General features: G+C 38.8%; 2 protein-coding genes and 1 long non-coding RNA gene across 14 annotated transcripts in view; 1 reads left to right on the plus strand and 2 right to left on the minus strand.

Moving 5' to 3' along the window:
• Window positions 1–4,689: 4,689 nt before the first annotated feature.
• Window positions 4,690–15,009, minus strand: LEPROT. 2 transcript variants are annotated; one of them, XM_037827007.1, is made up of 4 exons: window positions 14,927–15,009; window positions 11,202–11,277; window positions 7,534–7,720; window positions 4,690–6,436 (listed from the first exon to the last, which is right to left on the minus strand). In XM_037827007.1, exons 1-4 carry the CDS (start codon window positions 14,940–14,942, stop codon window positions 6,320–6,322), a joined length of 396 nt encoding a protein of 131 aa, XP_037682935.1. In that variant the 5' UTR covers window positions 14,943–15,009; the 3' UTR covers window positions 4,690–6,319. The 2 variants fall into 2 exon arrangements, with proteins under 2 accessions (XP_037682935.1, XP_037682936.1); XM_037827008.1 differs by lacking the exon at window positions 14,927–15,009 and adding an exon at window positions 13,015–14,871.
• A 52-nt stretch (window positions 15,010–15,061) lies between these two features.
• On the plus strand, window positions 15,062–21,617 carry LOC119527205. Its single transcript, XR_005215337.1, has 3 exons — window positions 15,062–15,145; window positions 16,085–17,098; window positions 21,362–21,617. It is a non-coding gene; the product is annotated as an uncharacterized LOC119527205 (long non-coding RNA).
• The window catches only part of DNAJC6 (DnaJ heat shock protein family (Hsp40) member C6), a 171,993-nt gene continuing 165,456 nt past the window's right edge, over window positions 18,957–25,493 (minus strand). For all 11 annotated transcript variants that reach the window (XM_037827000.1, XM_037826999.1, XM_037827004.1 and 8 more), the window contains 3 exons: window positions 25,064–25,206; window positions 22,401–22,577; window positions 18,957–21,233 (listed from right to left, as the gene is read on the minus strand). In XM_037827000.1, the coding sequence (XP_037682928.1) occupies window positions 21,132–21,233; window positions 22,401–22,577; window positions 25,064–25,206 (422 nt within the window). In that variant the 3' untranslated portion in view covers window positions 18,957–21,131. The remainder of the gene's footprint in view (window positions 21,234–22,400; window positions 22,578–25,063; window positions 25,207–25,493) is intronic.

Genomic DNA, 25,493 nt, shown 5'->3' on the forward strand with positions numbered 1-25,493 from the left:
CAATGGGAATTTATTTGCTCATGATTTTGAAGGCCAGAAGGGTCAGTAGCATTGTGATGGGTGCTGGCTTGCCACAATCCTTGGAGTTCCTTGGCTTGTATCTCTACTTCCAGTCACATGGTGCTGTCCTCTCTTTTCCTTTCTAGGTTCCTGCTAACTTCTGACTCCTCCTTTTGTCTTTCTAAGAATATGTCTGAATTTCTTTTGCTCATAAAGGCCTCTATTATGTGGATTAAGGCCCACCCTCTTTCAGCTGGACCACACCTTAACTAAAATAACATCTTCAAGAGAGCCTGTTTTCAATGGATTCATACTTGCAGGAATGTGGATTAAGAACATGTTTAAATTGGGGTACAGAATTTAATCCACCACACTGTCTGCCCACAACCTTCAACATCCCTTTACTGATAAATGATAGGAAAAGAGAAGCTAAACTTTGATTCCAGTGTTTGGTGGGGACTCTGTTTCAGGCCTCTAGCCAATGGTCTCAGGGTGAAGGAAAACTTCCATAACAGGAAACATCAGGTCTGGACAAAGTGAGTAGGTTACAGAGTGCTCTAAACCACAAACTGTTAGGATTCAGACTATAGTGCATCAGCTTAGGTACCACTGTGAGACTCATAGCAAACACCAGCTCTGGTTATCTTGAATAAATCAAGCATCATATTAAAACCTAAATTACTTTGACTAATTTCCATTAGTCAGTGGTAAGTGGATTTTACCAAAAGCACTGTCAAGAAGCCACACATAGTGCAGCTGGATAGCTGCAAGTGCTGAAGAATTCTGGATTTGCTGGGGGTGGCTGGGGAAAAGCATACAGGTTAGATGAGAAGGATACTATAAGAATCAGGAAACTTTACAGAACATGGTGATATAATCCTTTTTCTCAACTGTAGAGGACATGAAAATGTTGAGGTAGAAGCATGGTTGCATTCATGCTTTATAAATAGAGTACATAAAATAATTATCCGGCTAAGGTTGAACTGGTGGTTTTACCATTTAATTATTCTGAGGAGAAAACTGAATGCACATTTTAGTTTAATAACATTGAATAATTAATTTGGAAGTGTGTGAAATAGCTATAATTATCCAATTTTGATAAAGATGCAATCAAAAGTGAAGAGAGAATGTGCAGTCTCCAAGTGTGCTCTCTAAATGAGCAATTTTAAGATGAAGGCCACTTTGCCTCTATGCCCAGTACTGAAGATGAACAATTGTTCCAAAATACCCATCTCTTAAATACGTGTTATGCCTGGTGACTACATGGAAATTAAAAGGAATTGAAACTTACTTTCTACAAAGTTACAATTTAAAGAAACGTGGAGAAAGGTTTGAAATTTAAATTCTTTACCAACTTCAGTTTTTTTTTTTTTTTTAAATGGACACTTGTTTTCTACTTCTGCAAAAACAAAGAAAAAAAGGATGAAACTTGAATAATAATTTGAATGGAAAATTTTAAGAGCCAGTGTAGGAAGTAAACAGAGAAGAAAATAACTTTCCAATTATCACGAATGAAAAGACCAGAAAAGTATAACAATCTCAAAACAGAAGATCCTATGAAAAATGTGCCTGATTTTTTCTAGAAATGTCCATTCTCAGCCGCAGATTATGTGTCTCAATGCACGTGGCATTCTTTCTAAAGGAAAATGCATATGTCCAAACTCTTGGACCAGAGAAGTTTTCCTTGGGAAATTTTTTGTTTTTATGGGCTTCTTATCTTATAGTTATGTTGATATTTTGAGATCTCCATCAAAAACTTAACTCTACATCTTAGTTGGACAATGTAAAGAAATAATTAGCTCAGTTTCTTTATAGTCTTACTTCCTAAATCCACCTGTAATATATCGGATCTTCCCCAAATGTTTCATGCATAGGAGGACAAATTATTTCTTAGGTAGTATTTTATATCAGTGCATTCTTTTCTGTAGTATATAAGATTCTTTTTAAAGTGTTAAGGTTTTTTCTCCCCTCTACAATACAGCAAATTCTTGACTAGCACTCCCCCCCTCCACCCCAGGGAGGGCAAGTATTCACCACAGCAAAGTTTTAATTAGGAACTGGATTCCTTCCAGTCAGCATAACATTCCTGGACTGCTTCTCTTAAACTACAATAAGTATAGACTCAAAAACAATCAAAGTAACATGAAGATTATTCAAACAAAAACACCAGGAAAATATACCTGCTGGTCTCCTTTCCAAAGGCATTCCAAAGCAAAATATAGTTTCTTTAGTACATAAAAAAAATTATTTAATAATGTACATAAAAGCTTTGTTAAAGCATAAATGACAAGTTTTACTGGAAAAGTAATCACCCTTGTCATATATATATAATGTATTCTAGAGCTATCTTGGGGATCTTTCCCACTACATTAGGGGTTACACAAATAACTTCTCTACTCCAATAGCCTTGCTATTTGAAAGTAGATTATATCTCATGAGCTGTATACACTGAGATTTTTGCAAATAATGTATTACACAAGGCAAAATGGAAAAAAGGAGAATTAAAATGCACAACATATTCATCTACAGAAATTATCAGGGATAATGTAACCAAATTTATAAATATTTTGGTTACACTGTGGAGCAAAATCTGAATTGTGCAATCTTCAAAAAGGCACATTTTTGTGACATTTCCTGTGCATTCCCCTGAAAGGATAATGGAAATTATTAACACAATGAAAGACTTCAGTCTCTAGCAAAGTCTTCTAGGGAATACTTCAGAGGTAAAGATATTATGAGAACTGTAAGGAGAATCTATAGATTCATGAGTGGCAGAAAAGAAACAACTATGAAAAATAAGACCATCTTAGAACTTAGCCTGAGGAAGGGATGAGATAGGCCCCTGTCTCAAAATATTAATATCCTTCTATTACTGTTGGAATGTTTTTTCACTTTACTTTGAAACATTGACATATTTTTGTGAATGAGTGAGCCACTTGATCTATGTGATCGTTAGGTTCATGTGTCATCTTGGCCAGGTGATGGTGCCCAGTTGTCTCACCAAGCTAGCACTGGCCTAACCGTTACTGCAAGGACATTTTGTGGCTGGTTAATAAACCAGAAAGTTGGCTGATTAAATCAGCAGTCAACTGATTGCATCTATGGTTGATTACGATCAACTAAGGGAGTGTCTTTCCACAATGAGGAAATCCAATCAGTTGGATTTAATACAATCAGTTGAAGACTTCTAAGGGAGAAGAGAGAACTTTCACTTCTTCTTTGGCCAGCCAGCCTCTCCTGGGGAGTTCATCAAGGACCTTCATCAGAATTGCCAACTCGCATTCTGCCCTATGGAATTTGGACTTGTGCATCCTGCCCTACAGAATTTGGACTCATGCATCCCCACAGTTGTGTGAGACACTTTTATAAAATCTCATATTTCAGATATCTCCTGTTGGTTCTGTTTCTCTAGAGAACCCTGACTAATACAGGCTAAGAAGCATGCTCTTATAAAAAAGCAGCTGCACCTCTCTTTGGTAATTGCACACTGCAGGTGATCAACAGGTTTCAGATGTGAGCAGATGATCGCAAGTCATTCATTCTTTCCTGGGAGGAAGCATAATCAGGCTGCCTTCTTAATGCCACATGACATCAGCTGTACAAGGAAAACTGACCGGTGAGAGTAGGAATGTGGATGATTTGGAAATGAAAGAACCTTAGGAAGCTGGGCAGGCTAGGAAAGAGGCCACAGGTTGGGAGAGGAGCAGACCAAAACTCACAGAATTGCACCTTGCCCCCAAGGGCACAGGAAGTAGTGCATTAGAAGGTGAAAGGTGTGCAAAATTGAAGTGAAAAGGTAACAAAGACTTTATTCTTAGGAATAGAGATGGAAACTTGCTTTCTTGTTCCTCCAAACTGTTTACATGACCTTGTTTCCAAGACCTGAAACTCAGGTGCCTTGGGTATTCTAGGTCAACTAAATTAGATTTACCCTGCTTGGCCCAGGAACTAAATCATCAATTCATAATAATTGTTTCTGTGGGAAAAGCACTTCAAAGTCTGCTTGTAAGACAGTTGTTTGGAACATGATAGAAAACCCCTTCATAAGGTGGAGATTACCTACTTGTGTACAATTCTTCAAGTATATTCTCAGTTTTAGAATGTAATCAATAATGCTTTGAATCTCCAAAATACATTCTAAGATATGCAGAATAAATGATTTTTTAGAAAAAAATATGTCCAATATTTCTGTCGCCAAGATGGAACTTTTGTATTGTACATTTATATACAGCAATGCTTCCGATTGGCATGTATTACTTAAATGATACTTTAGCAGTGCAAAATATATGTCTCTCTTTTCAGACAGACAGCAAATCCAATAATCCATCCCTTCAATAAATCATTCCAATACTAGGGAATAGCTACAATGTTCTATATTCAAGTGCTTATACCACTCTGGAAATACAATCAAGAGGTAATGCTTTAAGGCTACATATTAAGGCTACCTTGGTTCCTTGAAATGTGTATAAGTAACAAAGACACCTTTTCAAAAGGCAATATACATTATTCACCATTGCAATCTTAGGGCAAGAAAAAGCTATTACAAGCCAATCTAGACACCCGAAATCGGATCTTAAAACTTACTGCTATTATTGTACTGCAGGACAGATTATTGCTCAAAACTGCCCTTTTCAGAACACCAAAAAATTCTCACTTTTTTATTTTTTATGCAAGGCTACATCAGAATAAAGACTTGTAAAATTAAACTTTTCTAGTGCCAAAAGTGAAATTTATTACAATACAGTAAGTACAAGTGTTATTTAAAATGATGGTAAATTTATAAAGTGTCTATTAATTTTTCTAATATAAATATTGGAAATAACAGCTTTAACAATTCTATACATACATAGAAAGCTAAAAACATGAAGTCATGCACAAAGCCAAAGAATACTTTGAACATTATCCTTTTAGATATCACATTTATCTTTTCCTGATCCCAACATTATAACAGAATATGCAGGGGTATGCCAATTACCTAGATTAAAACCTCAAGGTTTAAGTGTTCTGAATGTATGTCTTATCATACATTAATAATGTTTAAAAATCATTGGTTATATTCTGATTATATTTCCATTTCCTAATAGCTCTTGGATGAACAAAGTTAGTTGTGCCAGAAAAGCTGTGATTACAGGGTCCAGCATGAAATATATTCCAAATGATTCTTTTAAAGGTGGCATGAAGTTATAAAAAAAAATAGAAGTACTAAAGGGACATGAAAGACAACGAGTCCATCAACATGTAATACAATTGAGCAGTCCATCCTCTGCTTGCTTACTTGGCTCCATGCGTCTATTACAAGAAGGAGAGGCAAGAGCCATTGAGAAGTAAAGACAAATCAGAACTGCTGGGGAATAGGTATGGGTGAGGTAGGGAAGGAGTAGGGGTAAAGTGCCAGATTATAAAGGGAAATAAAAAAGTATTATGTCTCTGTGCTTCCCCAACCTGCTAGAAGCAGAGCTATTTCCAGCCCTGTCCCTCCCCTGGAGGTTACTGGGGCTTTCCAATTACTGTCCCCCTGCACTGTGAAATGGCTACTCCTTTCAGAGGATGAGAGACCACATCTGTTTCTTACCAAGAACCTTTTCCACAAATGTGAGGTACAGCCTATATATTATAGGTATGAACATTCAGCAAGTATCAAAGAGTGTCTGGACTAGGCCTCAACATGAGGGCAGGTGAGACAAGTTTTGCAAATGAGCAACTGATGTCCTGAGGTTAAGTGGCTCAGCCCACAGGAAGACAAGGAGGCTAAGTAGGCGTACTGTTTATCCTTCTATGACAGAGCTGCTCAAACTTTGATGTGCATGTGATTCACTTGGGATCTCATAAAAATGCAGTGGGTCTTGGGTGGGGCTTCAGATTGTGCATTTCTAATAAGCCCCCAGAGATGATGATGCCCTTGGTCCATGGACCACCCTTTGAGAAGCAGTGGTCTATAACACATGAAGAGAGCCACTTCTGCCTTTCTGGGTCATAAATAAATCTTGAAAGTCCTAAGCAGAACTGAGACCTCCTTGCATGTTATCTGCCTACCCAAGCATATCCCCAGGGTAAAGGCTTAGCTGCATTGCCTATAGTCTATAAGAAGGAGCATGACTACATGAACAGCCAAACAAGTAACATAGTTCAACTAGAGTAAATGATGGGGTCTACTGGCTAGGAATAAAACTATGTTTTTACACATTCAGTCTTCCTTAAAGTGAATATGGTATAAAGGTATAAAAAAACAGCATATTAAATTTCATAGTAAAATGCCACTTGTGCACACATATATAGTATGAATTTAAAGACATTCAATGTATTATTTCAGAATAAAGTGCTACCACTGGTCCCAGCTGAAATCATCTCCTCTTCCAAATACAAGGAAAAAGCCTTGTATTGTAAGGAAAATTACTGCATTGCCAGCCAGTACAAGGCCGCAGGCTCCCCATTTGATCTGAAACACAAGAAACAGAAGGTTAAATCTTTGTTTCCTTCATGGTGTGCTATTTGCCAAACTCTGTTATTTTCTGCATTAGAAATATCCAATGAAATATTACATAAAGTGGCTAAAAGGCTGAATAATGTACCAGGCAGAGAAACATTGAACTATTCAGTAATTAGTCTAATTACTTCCATGATGCTTGTTAATTAAGTCTAGTGCCATCCTTAATATTTTACCCATTAGATATATTTCTCTACTTGTTTTCAGACAATGATTGCCTTAAGTAAAATACATTTAGCAAGATTTTGAACAGCCCAATTACAACATTGAGTACTGAAAGTTCTGCATGCATTACCTTCTTTCATAGCAAATAGGAATTGGGAGAATGATGGATGGGCTTGTTTCTTTTCTAGGTAAGAAAAGATGTTAAATAATAATCTACATACAAATGAAAGCAGCTTTCCAATTTGGCAGATGGATTTTACAGAAGCACAGTTGGATGGTGAGAGTGCCCTCTAGTGGAAATTTTTTTAAATTCAACCAACAAAAGTACCAATGAACGTTTCTTCACATAAAGCAAGGCTAGTGCATATCAGATATTCAATACTCCCAAAGAAGAGTTTCACAAAATTGAAAGAGAATTTAGGCAGGGGTGGGGAGGGTAAAAATAAATAGAAGGAAAGACAGCAAACATCACAGAATTGTGTAAATTATACCCATGATATGTATATATGGGTTTGATATTTTATATCAGAAAATTTTATAACCAGAAAATTTTATAACCAGAAAAATATTGTGACCGCAGGTTTCTGTGGATTACTCCGAACTTTAGGAGGCAGACATCTAAGGAGAATTCCAAAGAATCACTAAAAGTAGATAAAGCAAGAGATAGCATGGTTTGCCTAAAGGTTGTAACAGAAACAAAGAAAGAATTCTGAAAAACATGGCCAAGATGTTGATAGATCTAAAAACCAGAAATACAGAAACTCAAAAAACATCTGGCTGTGAGTATAAAGTCTAAGCAAGGAAAATGAAATGGAGGTTCCAGATACAGGCCTTTGAAGTCAGCTCAATAACAATCCAGCTAAATGACAGAAAATAAAACTTACCACAGCCACGCGAGCAAGAATGACAGGAAGTCCAAAGGCAGAAACAACAATTCCAGTAGTGAAGAAATATGCCAGTTCCCGACAAGCACTGCTTGTCCCGTCGGAGTCATATGTGGCCCTTTTGGCAATGAAGTGGGGAATGGGTGAGATGGCGTGAAATATCAGGACAAACAAGGGCCAGTAGACACTGTCGATAGGACCCACAAGAAACCGCAAACAGAAAAGTTGCAATTAGAAGAGGTACTATTGTTTCAAAAACAATGCTGTCACAAGGTTACTCATTCAATTGTCAGTATCAGTACATAAGATGATTTCTGCCAGGAACAGATAAGCAGTGATAATTTAAAAATTACTAACCCATTAATACATAGGTAGTTTATATTCTGTTAAGAAACAATTGCACAGTATATAATACAGAACTTTGGATTCTTTATTACTGAACTGTAATTTATTTACAGGCAGAACCTTATCGTAGTCCTATCTTTGCTTTCCCTGTAGGATACAGTACAGTGGCTTGCATACGCTAACTCAATAAAGATCTTCTGAGTGACTGCATGCTTGAAACCTTTTAATGACTTCCTATCACAGAATAAAATCCAAATCCCTTACTCTGGCCTACAAAGACTTATACAACCTGGTACTGTCTGTTTCTCCCGCTCATCTTGTACCATCTTCCCTTCACTCAATCTGCAGCCACACCAGTCTTCTTCCTATTCCTTAAACACTTCAAGCTCATATTTGCTTCAGGGCCTTTGCACTAACTGTGCCCCTGCTTGGAACATTCTTGTCTTGATCGTCTCCTTGGCTGGCTCTTTCTTATAACACAAAATTTATTTTAGATGCCCCATCCTAAAAGTGGCTTTCCCTGACCATCCATTCTAAAGTACCCCCAAGTCACCCTCTAGCACACATCACTCTCTTAACTTTCTGCACAGCACTTATTCCTATGTGATATTTTCTTGTTTATGAAAACAAGAATTTGATTTATCTTGGCAAATCACCATTTATCTCCAGTGCCTAGAATGAGGTGTTCCATTAATACATGCTGAATGAATTTAAATAATAAATGGGTTTTGAGTATGCAAAGCATGAAAATATGCTTACTAGTAGAAACTTGAGATATACTGTAACCTGTATTATAAATAATCAAAATAATATTGTAATGCAAAAAAAAATTGTTTTCTTCCCAAATTTCAATATTTTGCATTTATTAAAAATTGCCATCTGGTTCCCAATTACATTTGCTCTATCTGGTATTTATTATGCTTCATTTCTTGAGGGACAATATCATAGTCATGACACATTTTTATATATACACCCCACAGTAATACATATCACCATAAAAACACAGATCCATCCAGATAGCCAGTCCCTCTGAGTGGGGCTGGGGTGAAGCCATGCTATGATGAAAGCTTCCTATTTTGGCCACAGATCTAGGAAGGAAGGAAAAAGCAAGAAGGGAAAGTGCGTTTCATCAAGAGGACTCAGATGAAAACACTGAGCCTGGGTTCCTAAGTTTAAACTAGGGGGATAACAGTATGTTACAGAAACCACCAAGGATCATTGTTGGAAAGGAGTTTTAGAGATGCTCCAGTTCAAAGCCTTATTTTACAAGAGAGGAAACTGAGATACAGAGAGTGGAAGAGGCGTGAAATAGACCCAGCTGTTGCCTGACACACCCACAGCCAAGATCTCCTAAATCTTCCTGAAATACACAGACAATTTTCTGAAAAACGATCTAAGAGAGGAAGCCACCAGTATCCATCTAAGAGAAATGTTAATGAGAAACAACCGTGTTTAAATACAAAATTTAAATATTAAATATATACTATTCAGTAAACATGTAGGTCAAGGATTGGCAAACTTTTTCTCTGAGAGGCTAGATAGCCAGTATTTTACTGTTTGCAAGCTGCAGGGCCTCTTACCTCAACTACTCAACTTTGCCACTGCAGCACAAAAGCAGGCATAGATAATACGTAAACAAATGAGTGTGGCTGTGTTCCAACAAAACACAGTAGTTTGCTGACCCCTGATGCAGATGACAGTCCTGGGGCATCATCAGGATGTAAAATTAATTTCTATTTAGTAGCAGTAATGGGTCATTCTCTCACCTTACAGAGACACAGTGTTTCCAGGAGAATTAAAACATTTGTGGAATAATTCTGTTGTGGAATAATGGAAAAATTTCTGGCCAAGGGAGTCAGAATACACAAGTTCCATTCCCATCTGTGCTACCTACTGCTGTACAATTTTACGTCTTTAACTACTCTAGGTTTTTGTTTCCCAGTTAGAAAGGGGAATGATAATAGCTTACATCCCTAATGCTAGAATATAGTTAATAGTAGCAAAAATCCTGGATAAATATAATAAATTATTGCTTATATTTGGATCCCTCTTGTATCCAAATAATCTCTGTGGTAGTTGGCCAGGACTGGAGTGATGTATTTGAATTAATCAATGTAAAAACAACCAGCTCCAGCTGGTCTCAATGGCATCATTTTCTAATCAGTTGCTCAAGCTGGTCACCTGAGAGACAGTGAACCCCCCCCCCCCTTATTAACCCCTAACACCAATTAGCAAAACCTGTTGGTATTTCTGCTCACTGTCTCTCTTCAGTTCTCTCTATTCTTACTGCCAAGGCTCTAAATTTTGCTTGGTGTATGACAATAGTTCCTTACTATTCTCCCTGACTGTAGTCTCTGCATTTTTTTTTCTAATCTTGGCCAAAATGACCTTTCTATATAAAAATTCATCATCCCTGTCCCTCTGTCCACAGTCCAACCCCTTCTCAACATTCTTCCCCAGCTCCTACTGTCTAAAAAATAAAATCAAACCACTTTCACACAGTGTACAGGGCCCAAAGGGACCAACCACTTCTCCCACCATTCCCAACTGCAATTTAAGCTCCACCATAATGAACCACATGTGGCTTCCCAAACAGTCTCTAAGTGTCTATGTCTGTAGGCCTTAGTATATGGCTTTCCCATCTGAATGGCCCACTTCCATATTTCCTTTAAGTTTCTACTCACATATCACCCTCTCCCCAGCCTCTCTGTGCCCTTGCCTGGCTTTATTCCTCATAACACTTCTACTGACAGACTATACCTTTGTTTATCTGTTTACTGTCTTTCCTGCCCCCTGGACTATAGACTCCCAGAGATCAGGGCCTTTGTTCTTGTTATATTTTAACCCTCAATTCCCATAACAGTAGCTGGCATTTGGTAGACAGTTGGCAAAGAGTTGCTGAGTAAAGAAATTTGTTGAATGCTCTCTCTGCCAGGAATGCCCTCCCCTGAGGCATCCGCTTGATAAACTCTTATATTTCCTTCAAGTCTCAGCTCAAACACAACCTCTTCTATGCAGTTCCCCCTGACTCTCCTGGGGAATTTCTGATGCTCTTTCTCTAAGCTCTCACTGTGCTCTGCACACTTCTCTACTACAGCCCGCACCTCATTAACTGAAGTGTTTGCCTGTCTCTCACAATTAGAATTATAAGTTCCTTAGGGGCAGGACTTGATCTCTATATTCTCATATCCCCAACACACAGCATGATAACTGGTCCAGGGTAGGTGTTCAACAAATGCTTTAAATTGGCTAAACTTTCTAACACCCATACTAACACTGACAAAGGCACAAAATGAAGAATAGTTTGTTTTGAAATAACTTACCCATAATCCTCTAAGGCACATCCCAGCATAAGAAAAGTCAGTCCAATAGCTCCACTGAAAGATAACGCCACAAGAGCTGGGAAAAATAAAACCAAGAGTTAAGGGTCCCCAATCAGTGGTTGCCAGGGGCAGAGGGAGGGGGGATGGAGAATGACTACTATTGAATACAGAGTTTCTTTTTGGGGTGATGAAAATGTTCTGAATTAGACAAGGGTGATGGATACTAAAATCCACTGAATTGTTCACTTCAAAGAAGTTAATTTATAGCGTGTGAATTACATATCTCAATCAAAAACTTTACTTTTAAAAAATGTTAAGCAAAGGTAGCAATTATTTGATTAGAAAATGACTGCCATGTCTGCCACTTTAAAATCATAAGGAGGAAAATGGTTGCAAGCATTTCCAGTACCCAACCCCTATCTAAAGTATGAATTCCCTCTATAAAAAAGATCAGCCAGCCAGTTTCAACAACTCCAGTGAAGAAAACCCCACTACTGTCTAAGGCAAGTCATTTTATTCTAACAGTTTCTAACTGTTGAAAGCCCTCCTTCCTTATATCAAAACTGCTTCCCTATAATATATATACTTTGATCATTTTGCTTCCCCAAACCACAATACTTCAAATATATGAAGACTGCTTTCATGCCGTCACCGAAAATGCTTCCCAACTAGTATCTACTGAATAAAGATTCCCTGCATCTCCTGGACACTAACCTCTGAGGGAGTCAGGACATATTTGCCCTTGTCATATTTCTGAGCGAGAGACAGAATACCACAGTTGTTAAAATACCTGGGTTCTGAGTCACAAACATGGGATCAAATCTTAACTCTTGTGACCTTGGCTGGAAACTGAACATTTTAAACCTGACTTCCCACCTGTAAAATGGGAATAATTTGGGGGAGCTTATGGGAATTAAATGAGATAATTTATGTTATGTGCCAGGCAAAAAAGAGGCACTCAATAAATATATGTTGATTGATGCAGGTATCGGCTCATTTTGGCAATTTTCTTTCATAGAAGTATACATCAAAAACACAGCACAAAACACACTATTTTAGCCAAATGTTTTTCTGAAGAAAATAGACAACACTCAAAACTAGTCACTGATAAAGCTAACTAACATTTTTGATTGCTTGTTTTTACTTTAAGAGGAGATTTAGGGAGACTGTTTCATAGGAAGAGCCCAGGTGATTTTAAAAAAACATCTGGAAGTCTATAGATGTTAGGGGAGATGGAAGGACTATCACTTTTTAATTTACATCTTTTTCCATTTAGCTTATGTTACTTTTTAATAGAAAAATGCACAAATGTAGAGAGAAAGTAACTTTTCACGTACAGTTTCATTACAGATGATCTTCCTGGTTGGCTCTATTCCCCTCTATGCCTGACCATCTGCAGTACTCCAACCTCCATGAAACCTTTCAAAGCTAGGAATCGTAGAACTCTTCCTTGTGTTCTATGACACTAATCTCTCAAGGTTCACAGTCGTATCTCTGGTTAATTCTTTTTCACATTCCTCTCCACCTCCACCACCCCCAGGAATCTCATCCTCTGACAGCTCTTAAAATCTCATTCCACACCCTCTCACAGAGAAATTGTACTCAACCCAAAGCTCCTATTACAAAGGCCCAGCCACATCTGATGCTGTAACCCAAAAGAGGTCCTAAGAACTAGGCCTGTACCTCCAACTTCAATCTGGACTTCTCTGCCTGGATAGCCATCAAGGACCTCAAAGTCAACATGTGAAAACTGAACCATCATCCCCACCCCCTCTCCCAAACACACACTTACTCTTCCCTTTGAAAGTCCTACCTTGGAGGAAGGATACCACTGTTGCACTCCACCTTCCAGTGAGTCTCCAAGTCAAGGTGATTCAATCTTCCAAACATCACCCAAATCCACCCTCTTCTTTAGAAGCCTTTACCACTGCCCTGGTGAGGGTCCATTGCATCTAATTCCTGGACTATTACAAGAATCTCCGTGCCAATAATTGTTGATTCTTCCGATCCATCCTCCACATGGCATAAGGTGATCTTTCAAATATGTCATCCCTTTTGCAGTTGCTTTCACTGCCTATTTGTTGTCCACCAAGTTTCTGACCCCCTGACCTTCTTTCCAGCTTCAACCCCAACCATCCTCTCCATAAGTTCCAGGCTTACTAAAGTAACTGAAGCTCTTGAAAAGAACAAGGTATGGTCTTTCATGCTCCCCTTTCCCCATCACATCACATATTGTTTCTCCATCTGGAATATATTCTGCCTTTGCCATCATCCCTTGACAGATGAAGTCTTATTGATTCTTTTTGATTCAGCTCAAGCATAGACTCTTCTGTGAAAAGTCTTCTTTCTCCCTGGAGCACGTTAAATAATCCCATCTCTGTGCTTGTTCCCACTGTACCTGAATACGCCACAGATACTCATTCAGTAATGTAACTGTTTCCAGTTCTGTCACCCCACAATAACTTCTCATTCATTTTTTTTAACCTAAGTCTCAAGCATACAGTAGTCCCTCAATAAAAGTTGAATTAAATTATCTGTAAAATGCTTTCTTCCCTTATTTCTTTTCTATTTCATATTCTATCTTCCTTTTTACCACATCACAATTTCCAACACATTCACACTTAAACATTATTCTTATTTGGTAGTTTCTGGTCATGAGCAAACACTGTGTAGTAATGAGATACTACTTGTCATCTCTTCTATGTTGGCTCCAAATGGATATATTACACAATAGACACGTTCCAATTAAATTATGTTTAGTAAACTGATATTGAATGTAAAAGTCAGGCAGAAATAATGATAAAATGTGTCTGCGGCTAACAGCTCATAACTCAGATAAATAAATTTCATAATATATAATATAAACATACTGTATACATGTTTATAGCAGATGTTGACTAAGTGGGGAGAGAAGATCTTTTGGTACAAAGGTCAAGGAAGACAGGAACTCTAACACAGAAACAAGTCATGCTATTCTATTCACAAATTTAGAAATGTAATGGTTTCCTACCAATATAACAGGAAGCCTTCGGAAAACCGTTACCCAAACAAATATGGCAAAAGCTCTACTTTCCTGTCTGTCAGTTCGAATAAAGAACACATTGAGGTACGTAGTGACAACTTCCATCTAATCTGTTCTCCACAATTACAAGAATACAGCATTTCTGGGCGCTTTCCATTAACACCTGCCTGCAGTCAACTCTGTCTAATTGTAGAAATTATTAGGAACAAAAATTAAGTTCCCGAATGACAAAAACACTGGAGAAAGAACCAAGGGCGCCTCTGTAAGATGTGGGAAATTCTGCTAAACGCAGGAAATGAGAGAAGCAGCGTTGGGATGGACAAGGAAGAGGAAAACATTTTTACAGCTCAGCAGCGGGGGGAGGAGGGGACTCTGAGAAGGAGGCGGGGATGGGATGCTCCCAAGTCTCGCCTGGGTCCCAGGGCGAGGGTTCCACCTGGAGGGTGCAGGACACGCCGGATACGAGCGTGAAGACCAGCGGCCGTGCAAGAATGGGAGGAGGTTCCCCCCGAAATTCCCCTCCACCCCATCCCAAGGGGCTGGAGTTGCGGTGGGCGCCCCACCACCCAGAGAGGCAGGAAGGGTGACGGGGCTGGGGGAGGCCCTTTCCTGCCCGCGCGCCAGAGGCGCAGCCCCAGGTTCAGCCCGGAGCCGAGGCGGCGACCCAACAGCTGGAATAGCGAGCCCGGCACCGCGGATGTACCTTTAACGCCCGCCATGTCTCCCGAGCTGGGGCCCAGGCTGCTTCCGGCTTCCTGCCACAGCCCGGGCTCCCGTGCAGTCCCGCCCAGCCCAGAAGCCGCTCCACGGATCCCGAGCCCGCCCCCGCCACGCAGAGCCCCGCCCCCACCGGTTCCCGAGCCCGCCCCGGCCACGCAGATTCCGGCTCCCAGCCCCAGGACTCTGATACTGGGCCCGCCGGGTAAGTCCGAAATCGCTCAGCGTCTCCCCGACCCTGCGCCTCGGGCCGGCTTCCTAAATCCCGGGCCCTCCCTGTCATCCCAAACCCGCCCCACGGCCTGCGGGTCAAGTCCGTGACTGGGAGCTCTGCTCTGCCCAGACCGCTGCATTCACCGGCGCAGACGCTCCGCGGCCGCTCTGCCAGCACCCGGCTCGCGCAGTGCCGCGGCCCACGGGTCCTGGCTGCCGAGAAACCCTGCCTGAGAATGGAGACCAAGAAAGAGGGGTGAAGAAGGAGGTCGGAGGGGCAAAATTACAATCGGAGGGGATGGAAGGGACACCCAAATACTAACCAGCATTATGATTCCCTGAATCCCAACTTGCGATTGTGTGCGTGGCTGTGGCTGTGGCTGTGGCGGAAGTGGGAATGAGGGACCACAAAACCCCACGGAGACATTCTCATTAAAATCTTGGCGTTTGCATGGGCTTGCCTTGGTTGAATAGCAACTTGAGCGCTTTACGAAAACTAGTGTTTTCTCTTTTACTTCCTTGTGTATTTATAGAGAAGAAGAAAAAACCATAGCAAACAAACAAAAAAACACAAGCATTTCTGTGCCCTAGGCTTTCGTGCACCTTTAAATAAGTAGCTATTATTTTTATACGTTGGAGCCTCAAAGTCTGCAGGTAGCCCAGGCTAATTGAGACCTCAAAGGGTCATTTTGTACTTACCTTCCTAACAGGAATGAAGATTTTTCTCTTGGTGGGGACAATCTGGAAAAGATCTTAGAAACTGTGAGATCCAAGTGCTTCATTTTACCATTACAGAAAGAGGCTCAGAAAGGCTAGGGCTTGCCTGCTTCTCACAAGGGCCATTTCCCACTCATTGTATCAGAGTATGCATGCCTCAATATCTATACCGTGTTGACTCTCCTCTGTTGCTTTTTTTCTTAATTTTCAACAGGACTGAAGAGAACGGACTCCAGGTTTCCCTGGCTACCTGAGAAGTAGAAATTCTCACCACAAGGACTACCTTTCAGGATCCCTGCTCAGTTTAGTTTTTCAGACTTGCACACTGAGCATATTATTGTCTCAAACAACTGTTGACTTACATATGAATTTATTTTTCTAGCCCCTCCCATTTCACTACATAGAGGGGGGTTCACTTATTAGGAACATTTTGTTGCTGATAATCTGGCTCCCTGCAGACCCTTGGAGATTCCGTATTACACTGCGTTCTTTACTTTGTAGCCCACAATCTATTAAGATCATTGAAAGCTTCTGTTTCTCTATTTTGACTATCATATTCTTTCAATTACCTGTAAAAGTACTCAGGGGAACACTGCCTATCAGCCAAACTCAAAACCTGTCCTTTTTTCTCCCTTAAGGCAGTATCAAGCCAGCCTCAAAAGGAAATAAGACTTTCTCCTCAGTTGATGAGGATTTTCCATGGGGTTAAATCTCACTCACCCTTCCTCATCCTCCATTCTCAACCCAGTGTGTCTCTGGAGAGCCATATATAAGAACTTGCTGGAGCCTTCCATGTCAGCCTGAAGCCCTTCTCACAGAAAGGAAATTATTTTGGAGAAAACTAACATTTCAGAGGCACACTGTTGGTTTTTGTGCCTTGGGCTTCTTACTAAAAGATGGTGAAAAGCAAAAAGATGAGGTGTTTGCCCCAGGGTAATGTCTGGAACCAGAAAAATACAGATAGTTATTTGTCTCCAAAAAGCTTCCTGCCCAGACCAGCTGTCCTTTCCAGTTTACTAAACATGTTAAAAAGAAAGTAAGCCATCTTGCCAGAGGCTTTAACCGTCTCCTCAAAAAATCTGCTTTCCTCTTGCCAGATGTTACCCTGGAAAATTGTTCTTCCACTTACCCATTTCACATTTCATCAAGAATACACGAGTCACCAAAAGCAAAAAGTAAAACTCTAGAAGCTGAACCCTCTCTCTGACTTTCCATCAGCATATTACTGGTATGTATAAGGGCCATGACTCCACTGCGCTGCCTAGGACACAGCAGACTTTGATATTTTCCTTGCATTCAATTCTCTCACACTGTGGACTAGATTATTATCTCCATTTCACAGATGAGAAAACTAAGGCTCAGACAGTAACTACTGAGTAGGGAAGTTGAGACCAAGCCCCAAACTGTTCAACTCTTAAAGTAAGACTGTTAGTGCTTGTGCTATTTCCCACAGTAGCCCTTAGGCACCAACATGGGAGCTGTCATAGTAATTAGAAATACCAATAACCCCTTATGTTTAACAGGGCATTCAAATCCATTCATTGATTTAATTTTCCCTTACCTACCTATTAGTATCCTGCATAAAGTATACATAAAATATTGGTTCAATTAACAAATATTAGTAAGTTTACCATATATAGTATCATCTCTCCCTATCCTACAGAAAAGATCTAGTCTCAAACCCCAGCTCTGGGTAAACCTCACCATGCTTCAGTTTCCTGAAGTAGGATTTATAAAACTTAACTCTCAGAATTTTTAGAGGATTAAATAAGAAAATGAATATGTATGATAGCACCAAGGGCAATGCATGCTAGATAGATGCAATAGTGACACATCTTTTACTGGGGTAGGCTCTCAAGTCAGTGCATAAGTTCAATGCAAGTATGATCAAACACTGTTGAATTCAATGAATATTTTTCCTTCCTTTAAACCACTGCTTCTCTTTATAGACCTACCATGCATATGTCTTTGCCATTTTCCACAGTGGATCTGCCAGCCCAAGGAAAGAGGAATAAGGGCCAAGGCACAGGTTACTTTGGTTGGCTTTTCTTTCTCATGTTATCCACTCTCCACAACCTGAGGTTTCAATGTGTTCTAGACCCAGTACTGACTAGCAATGAAACACTATGTCTTATCTACTATCATTAACAATAATAATAGCTGCTATTTACCGAGTACCCACTTGATAACATACACAGTCCCTAATTCCTCCATGGAAGGATTGTCAGGGTTATCTCTATTTTACAGGTGATAAAATTAAGACTCAGGGAGTTTACGAAACTTGCCCAATAGGAGAGCACATCAGTGGCAAAACTAGGAGATTCAAACTCAGTTCTTTTGGTCTCAGACCAACAATTTAACACTGTGCCCAAGCACCCTGGTTTACCTTTAGAACAACAAAACCTGTTTACTTGACCTAAATTTCCTAATAGGTGTTTCCACAGGAAAACTGTCATGTTGCTGTGATAACTGTATCTGAAATTTGACTTTTGTGTACATTCCTTATACAATGATGTTTCATCAGTGGCATGAGGATCCAACCTGAGCATTCTTCCAGATGTAGACAGTGCAACGATGGTTCAAATGCATTAGTTTTGCAGCATTTGTTTCCGAGTGACCATGCTGCTTCTGTCCGTAGAGGACCATGATTTCTGGGACTTTGTTTCTCAGACAAAGCCCCAGTCTCCCAGGATCAATCCCTTTGCCTCAGCATACAAATGCACCTTTGAAAATCCTTTAATTTTCTAGCTAGGAGGTCAGGATTTCTATGCCAATTCTTTTTGAAAAGTATATTCATGTAGTATGATTGAGAGGTGATTACATTAGCAAGATCACCAAAGTGTATTTGTTTGTGTGTGTGTATGTGTGTGTGTGTGTGTGTGTGTGTATGAGGGTGGGAAGAGTAGGAATGATTAAAGTACAAATCCAGAAATCCTGTCAGGATTTGGTGCACTTGGCACAAACGTATTATATGCTTTTCAAAATCTGTCCCCATAACTTTCTTAAAAGTGGATCATATTGGAAGGTATAATTCAAACTTGCCATTGTATTCTTACCAGTGCAAAAATAAATTAGGATTCTAAAAATATTTTTAAGCCTTTAATATACATTACAAATATTTTAGACCAATCACATTTTGTTGTGTGCAACATATTTACAAAACAAAAAATATATTACAATAAATGTGAATGAAACAGTGAATTTGATCAACAAGCTCAGTCACAACCAGATATTTAAAAGGAATGCAAAAACCTGTTGGTCTGTATATGTTAAGAGTTTTGAGATAAATAGGGGTCTTAATTATAATGTATTCAGAAAAGAGACATGGGGGAAAATCCCCAAATTTAAGTTAGGGTAAGATTCCTTCTCATTGCTAATTACATAATGCTTAATGATGTTTTAAACTGTGAATATTGATGGATCATCCAAGCATGATACACAGCTAATATAGTTTTATAATTTCAAAATGTACATGACATCCACATAATATCCTTTTAGTTATTATCATTATATACTGTAGTTCACACAATATCTACAAATGTGAATGAGAAAAAAAACAAGTCACGGCAACATGTCTCACATTCCAATTTTAAATAAGACAAGCACATACTGGATCAAACATTATTTCATAATATGTTAATAAATAACACCTAGTTTGTTATGGTACCTTGAACAGTTTACAGCTGTATATTTTAAAAGAGAACATTTTCTGTGAGTTTCACATTGTCAGTAAAAGGTAAAATAAATAATGAATCTTTATAACCAAGACAAAAAAAAGAGAGAGAGTCTATACAGAACATAAAGTATTTCTGACATGCTGCTTTTCTGGTACAGTTTGCCACGAGAAAACTAAAAGAGAAACAAAAAAATGATTGTCTTTTAAAAATAACTTTTGAAGGCTTTTCACAATATTGATACAAACCATTTAAGATTAGTATGGAAATCTTTTCGCCCCTTTGCTTTGCATATATATAATATGCACATTGTGTATGTGCACACCAAAACTGATCTATGGCAATCAAAGGATAACGACTGCTTAGTCTTCAAAATGAGTCAAGGCCAAAACACTGAACTGAAATCCAACCAGTGTGAGGTCTGGAAAGCTCTCATTCTTGCTTTGCTTTCACAGATGTCCCTGTGTGAATGTTGTTCTTTGGAGCCCTCAGCTATTTTTAAAACAATAAACCCCACTGTAATAATCCAAGGGGTCCAGATTCACCAAGTGGGGTGGGTGTACCTGGCTCCTGAAAGCAAAATACTAACAGAAGCCATCTGATTTGGTCAGAAGGCAAGTACAGCTCTCTCACTGCAGCTGCACATTCATTTCTCCTGACAAATACTCAGTGTGTTGTCTTCTATTCTCTTACCACAACCACTCACAAAACTAGAGAATACTGAATCCATACTAGATGTCAGTCCTGATAAATTGTGAGTGGGCCAAACTGCTTCACAACCTGTTTCCAGGTAAGAACCTCCTTATGGCAAAATTAGAAGTTTCTTTCAAATTTGGTTTAGAGTTGTTATGCTATTAAGTCTTTTATTTAATCGACCACAGTTTTCTGAAGAGAAGGAAGGTAGCAGCCCAACCCCTGACTAGGACATAAAATGTTCTACATCTTCAGAGTCCCTATTTTCTTCAGCCAGAATCTCCATTAATTTTTAGCTCATCCAGGAAGAGACAGTGGTAATTACTGGATTGTAGTAAAATCACTTCCCACAATTCATGTTATTCTATAGTAGTCCTCTTGACCAAAAGAAGTGTGCACTATTATGCTATAGGCCATACTAATTAAAAACAAACAAACAAACAAAAAGAACTTGGTGACTTTGTTCCTCGAGTCTGTGTAAAGTGTTACCCACATTACATCTTTTCAAGAAAATCTTAAAACCATCATAGAATCCTATCATGACTTTTGCTCATTTAATCAACGAGATGAGTGCTATGCTTTCTGCAGCCTCTGTTTTCCAGTTCCTCCAGGCAGAATGCTGAGTAGGCTCCCCAAAGGGCAGGCTGGAATGTTGCAACTGCAAGGCCAACCTGGCTAAAAGTTTCTCTCTTGCTTTCAACATTTTAGGGTGGAGACTTTGAGAAACCAAACATCTACATTCTTTATCAATGAGGAATTAATTCACTAGTAATTTAACAGTTTAGTACTGGAAACAGGTTACTGGAAGTTTTGGTTCATCTGTGAAAACCTCAGAATTGTGATACACACTAAGCATTAGTACAGGTCTGTAGCAGAGATGGAAAGGCTCATAAATTAATACAAGGGCTTTTGTCCTTGATTTTCAAATTCAGACCAGGCATCATTTAACTCCATGAAAATCATCTTTGCATATTGTTCATAGGGTTGCCCAGTAGCCTATAGAAAGAACAAAAACACATATTAGATGCCACAGACCAAAATTTTATTCATATTAAATTTTTCACTGCTAATATGTGGGCTCTAAGTAACTGAATTTTTTTATTAGGCCATTCCTCTTTTTACAGCCTAATATATGTGACCAGTTACTCCCCAGAAAAACGCTCTCAGTAGAAATTCACATATGGTGGTGGTAAGGAGTAGATGAGTAGATAACAGAGGACTCACAGCAACAAAAGGTGCATCTCCATTCTCCAGAAGGATCAACTAAATGGCAGCCTATCTCCAGTTGATTGTCTGTATTTCTAAACTCCCATTTTCCCATTTCTAAAAATAAAGTAAGTTCTTTGAGACCCATAATATGTCATATGTGGTTTGTGGATTTTTCTGGGCATCCATTATTCTTTCTCTTTATTCAGAACTTGAAGTACTAAATCAAAAGTACTAAAACTGTTTCTCATTAATTCTTCTATTCAGACTAGTCACAAAAAGTACAGAGAGATGAAAAACAAATACATCCAACCCACGTGTGTGTTCCTAGGGGCCACTTCAATTGCAGCATCACATCACAGGACAGGCATGGTCCATATGACAGTAAGATGACTCCTTCTGTCTGGGATGTCTCTGTGTATCATGATGATTCCAGCTGCGCCATAAGGTATTTGAAGTGTCCTGAGCACTTAGATGTGTATATAGTTTAATAGAAACATAAACTGGCATAATCAGCATAGTGATGAATTTAGTTCCATTTTGAATATCCTGTTGATTTTCTTCAGTTTTGACAAATGCATTCTAAGCCTCTGTTGCCACAATTCTGGCTACACATATCTTCATAGCCAGCTTTCCTCTGTCCAACTCTTAGCCTATCCTTACTATTATAAGAAGCCAGGACATAATTTACATCTGAGCCCTAAAAACTGGTCACTGGTGAATCTTACAACTCTCTAAAACCCCCCTTCCATTATTTATCATTTATAGTTTGATCTACTGTCACCCATTTCATGAAGTGTAACTCTTTGTTTAAATGTCTGATTTTTAGCTTTTGGGTTTTATTATATTAATTAAGTGGCCTAATCAACCAGCCAACTGAAAATATGATGTTTTCATACATGTTCATAAAATAATGGAGGACAGAACAAATGATAGGACAAGGCAGGTGATACTCACTTTATCTGGGTGCACCACCAAGACAGCCTTCCTGTATACTTTCTTCACCTGCTCTGGCGTCACCAGGTCTGCCATGCCAACTGGTTTCCACTTGGTCTCCCCAGCCCATAGCACAGTGTGCATTGTGGAGAGAAGTGCTCTAATATTTCTCTCCTTGCCTTCAATCCACTCCAAGATCTGTAAGCAAAATAAGGAATTTGAATTGCTTTTTAGGCCTAAAGATCTCGCCTAGGAATCTGGAAACCCCTGTTCTAGTGACTTCAGAGTACTTGGGGCTTCCTGATACACTAAGCTGTTTCCTCTACCTGGAATGCTTTTCCACCTTCCACCTTCTTTGCCAATTTGGTTAACTTGTCATCCTTCAAAAGCTTGCTCAGGTATTTCATACCCTTGGCCTTTGAGAGTTTGAATACCCTCCTCCCTGACTGTCCCCAGAGTTAATTACTCACACTTAAAATATAAACTTATTCGGAAAGTATAAACACTACATGTGTTTTGTTTCCTATTGTATGTTCTTATCTAATGTAATATCTGGCACATACACCCTCAGTAAATATCTCTTGAAAAAAGAATGGACTTCTCCAGGCTACTCTACCTTTCTTGTAATTATCTGTGTGTCTTGCCCTGCCATTAGACAGAGCTCCTTTAGGAAAGGTAAGGCTTCTTATATATCACTGTAAATAATATGCCTGGCACAAAATAGAGCTCACCATAATGTCGACACCCCTTTTCAATATGAACAAGTTAGGGTGGTCACTGCCCAGATATCCCTGAAGATTGAGAAAGTGATCAAACAAGAGGGTGGGGTAGCAACAGCCAAGACAGGATTTAAAAAGGATTAAGAATACTGAATCTTTACATAAATATATATATTTTTTAGTTTCTAGGGTTTTAGAATAGCTAGAAGGAAATAACTGAAATGGTGGAACTGTAACCCACAATACTTTGAAATTTGCTCTATAGCTACTTGTTAAATCACACTTTGAAAGTTATCACCTTTATGTATATAGAATATATATATATTCTATATATGTATACAGGAAATAACTGAAATTCTGGAACTGTAATCCATAACATTCTTTGAAATTTGCTCCCTAAGTACTTGTGAAATTGTACTTTGAAAGTTATCACTTTTCTGTATATATGTTATAATTCACAATAAAAAAAATCATTTAAGTCATTTATTCAAATTATGAACATTCATAGTTTGAATCGCCACAGTTTGGACAAATGAGATGATTAGAATGAAGGGTAGGCAACAATGCATCAGCACCTAGAACACAATGCTATTGAATGAATGGTTTAGTCATGGCTGATGATGGCTACTTCCCCATACAAAGTAAATACCTTGTACCAATTAAATAACCAAGACTGGTTTTAAAGAAACAGCTTTATTTTATAGAAAAGAATTGCCAAACTGTTCAAGTCTGTCTAATAAATGTTTTCAGGTAACAAAAGTTATCATCATGGCACACAAAGTTTTGTGAAGGAATGTAATAAACCCTTTGTGATGTGTGGAGGGGAAAACAAATGCAAAAGAAAGATCCTACTCAAAAAGTATCAAAGAATCTATATATTTACAACAAATGTTTGAATCTGTCAGGAAATTATGGAGAACTACAGTAGAAAGCTTTTTCAAATGTGTAAGATTGGATTGCTTTGCTAGTGCTGGTGATTGGAGATGCTTTGATGCAATGTATTAGATCCTCAATCTTCCAATTTGTTATAGTGTGAGCATATTTAGTATTTCATCATGTAGGAATTCAACCTCTCCATCTGTGAAAGCATTCTAATTATTTTGATCTTTAGAAACTTTTTCTCTACCTCACACCATTCATCAATATAACCACGCGTCTCTTTCCAAGCTAATCTGTATGCACCCATCCATGTATCATCCTCATCTGTGAAATAACATGTTTCCTCATCTATGAAGGGATTAGATTCATTGGTTTGCAACTTCTTTTTAAACAATAGACCAACATTTTCTTTTCTCCAAATGAAATATTGCCTGGATCCCCTGAATCAAAAAAAAAAAAAAAAAAAAAAGGCTAAAACTGAAACTGCTCTGGTTGAAAGTGAAGGATGGCAGTGGGGAAAAGCCAGGTGGGTTTCACACCTCTCTCAGCCTTTACCCTTCCCAAAGCTCCAGGTTTCATGTTACAGGAGTTGGTAATTCCGAGGTACAAAAATAGTTCTCTCTCTATCAGCAAAGAAAAATGCTTCAGTTAGTCGGGTCTAATATAAAGCTCTCAAGGCAGAAAGAGAGTACACAAATAATGCATCTTTCTTATTACCATATTCTAATCATTTATCTTTAGAATATGAATGCCATCTGAATAACAAAATAACCTCTTGAAGAAAGCCCTTTACTCATCTGAACAATTAAACAAAGGAAACCTATACTACCATACTACGGTATAAAATGTATTTTATTAAAAAAAAAAAACAAAAAAACCCCACAATATCCTGTGTGATCCTTCTCAAAGCTACTTTGCAAGTAAAGAGCCAGGCTGCACCCATATCACAGCTGCAGGGATCAACAGAAATACTGAGGTTGCCAGAAATCTAACACGGCACATTCTACAGGTTAGTTTACTTGCTGACAGTTCCACGCACAAGACCTTGTCATACAGGATAATCACATTGGGTCAGGGTTCACTCACTTTTAATTTTTCAGGGTCCATCTCCTTTGCCATTTCCTCCTTTCTCATCTCAGCTATTGTTCGAGGCCCCTTTTTGTCTTTGTGTGCATTGAAACCTTGACCAGAGAGCAGATCTTCAAAGTCAGCTGCTTTTTGTTTCCCTTCTGCAATAAAATTTTTGAGAATTATTATGGTTTTTACTTTTCACATAATATTGTATCATTATCTCATAGTACTTACAGTTTTCAAGGGGCTTTCGTATGTATTGAGCCCCTTAATTCTCACAGTTACCTTGTGAGGAAGGTAAGAGACAGCTAGGCCCATTTTACAGATGAGGAAACTGAAATCTGGAGAACTTAAGAGATCTGTCCGGAATTATATATCATGTCCATGGCAATGTTAGCATTTGAGGGTGGATGTTTAGACTACATTCAGTTCCCTTTCCACTGTA

The sequence above is a fragment of the Choloepus didactylus genome, chromosome 2 (genome assembly GCF_015220235.1).
Source record: "Choloepus didactylus isolate mChoDid1 chromosome 2, mChoDid1.pri, whole genome shotgun sequence".
In the NCBI taxonomy this organism is placed as follows: Eukaryota; Metazoa; Chordata; class Mammalia; order Pilosa; family Megalonychidae; genus Choloepus; species Choloepus didactylus.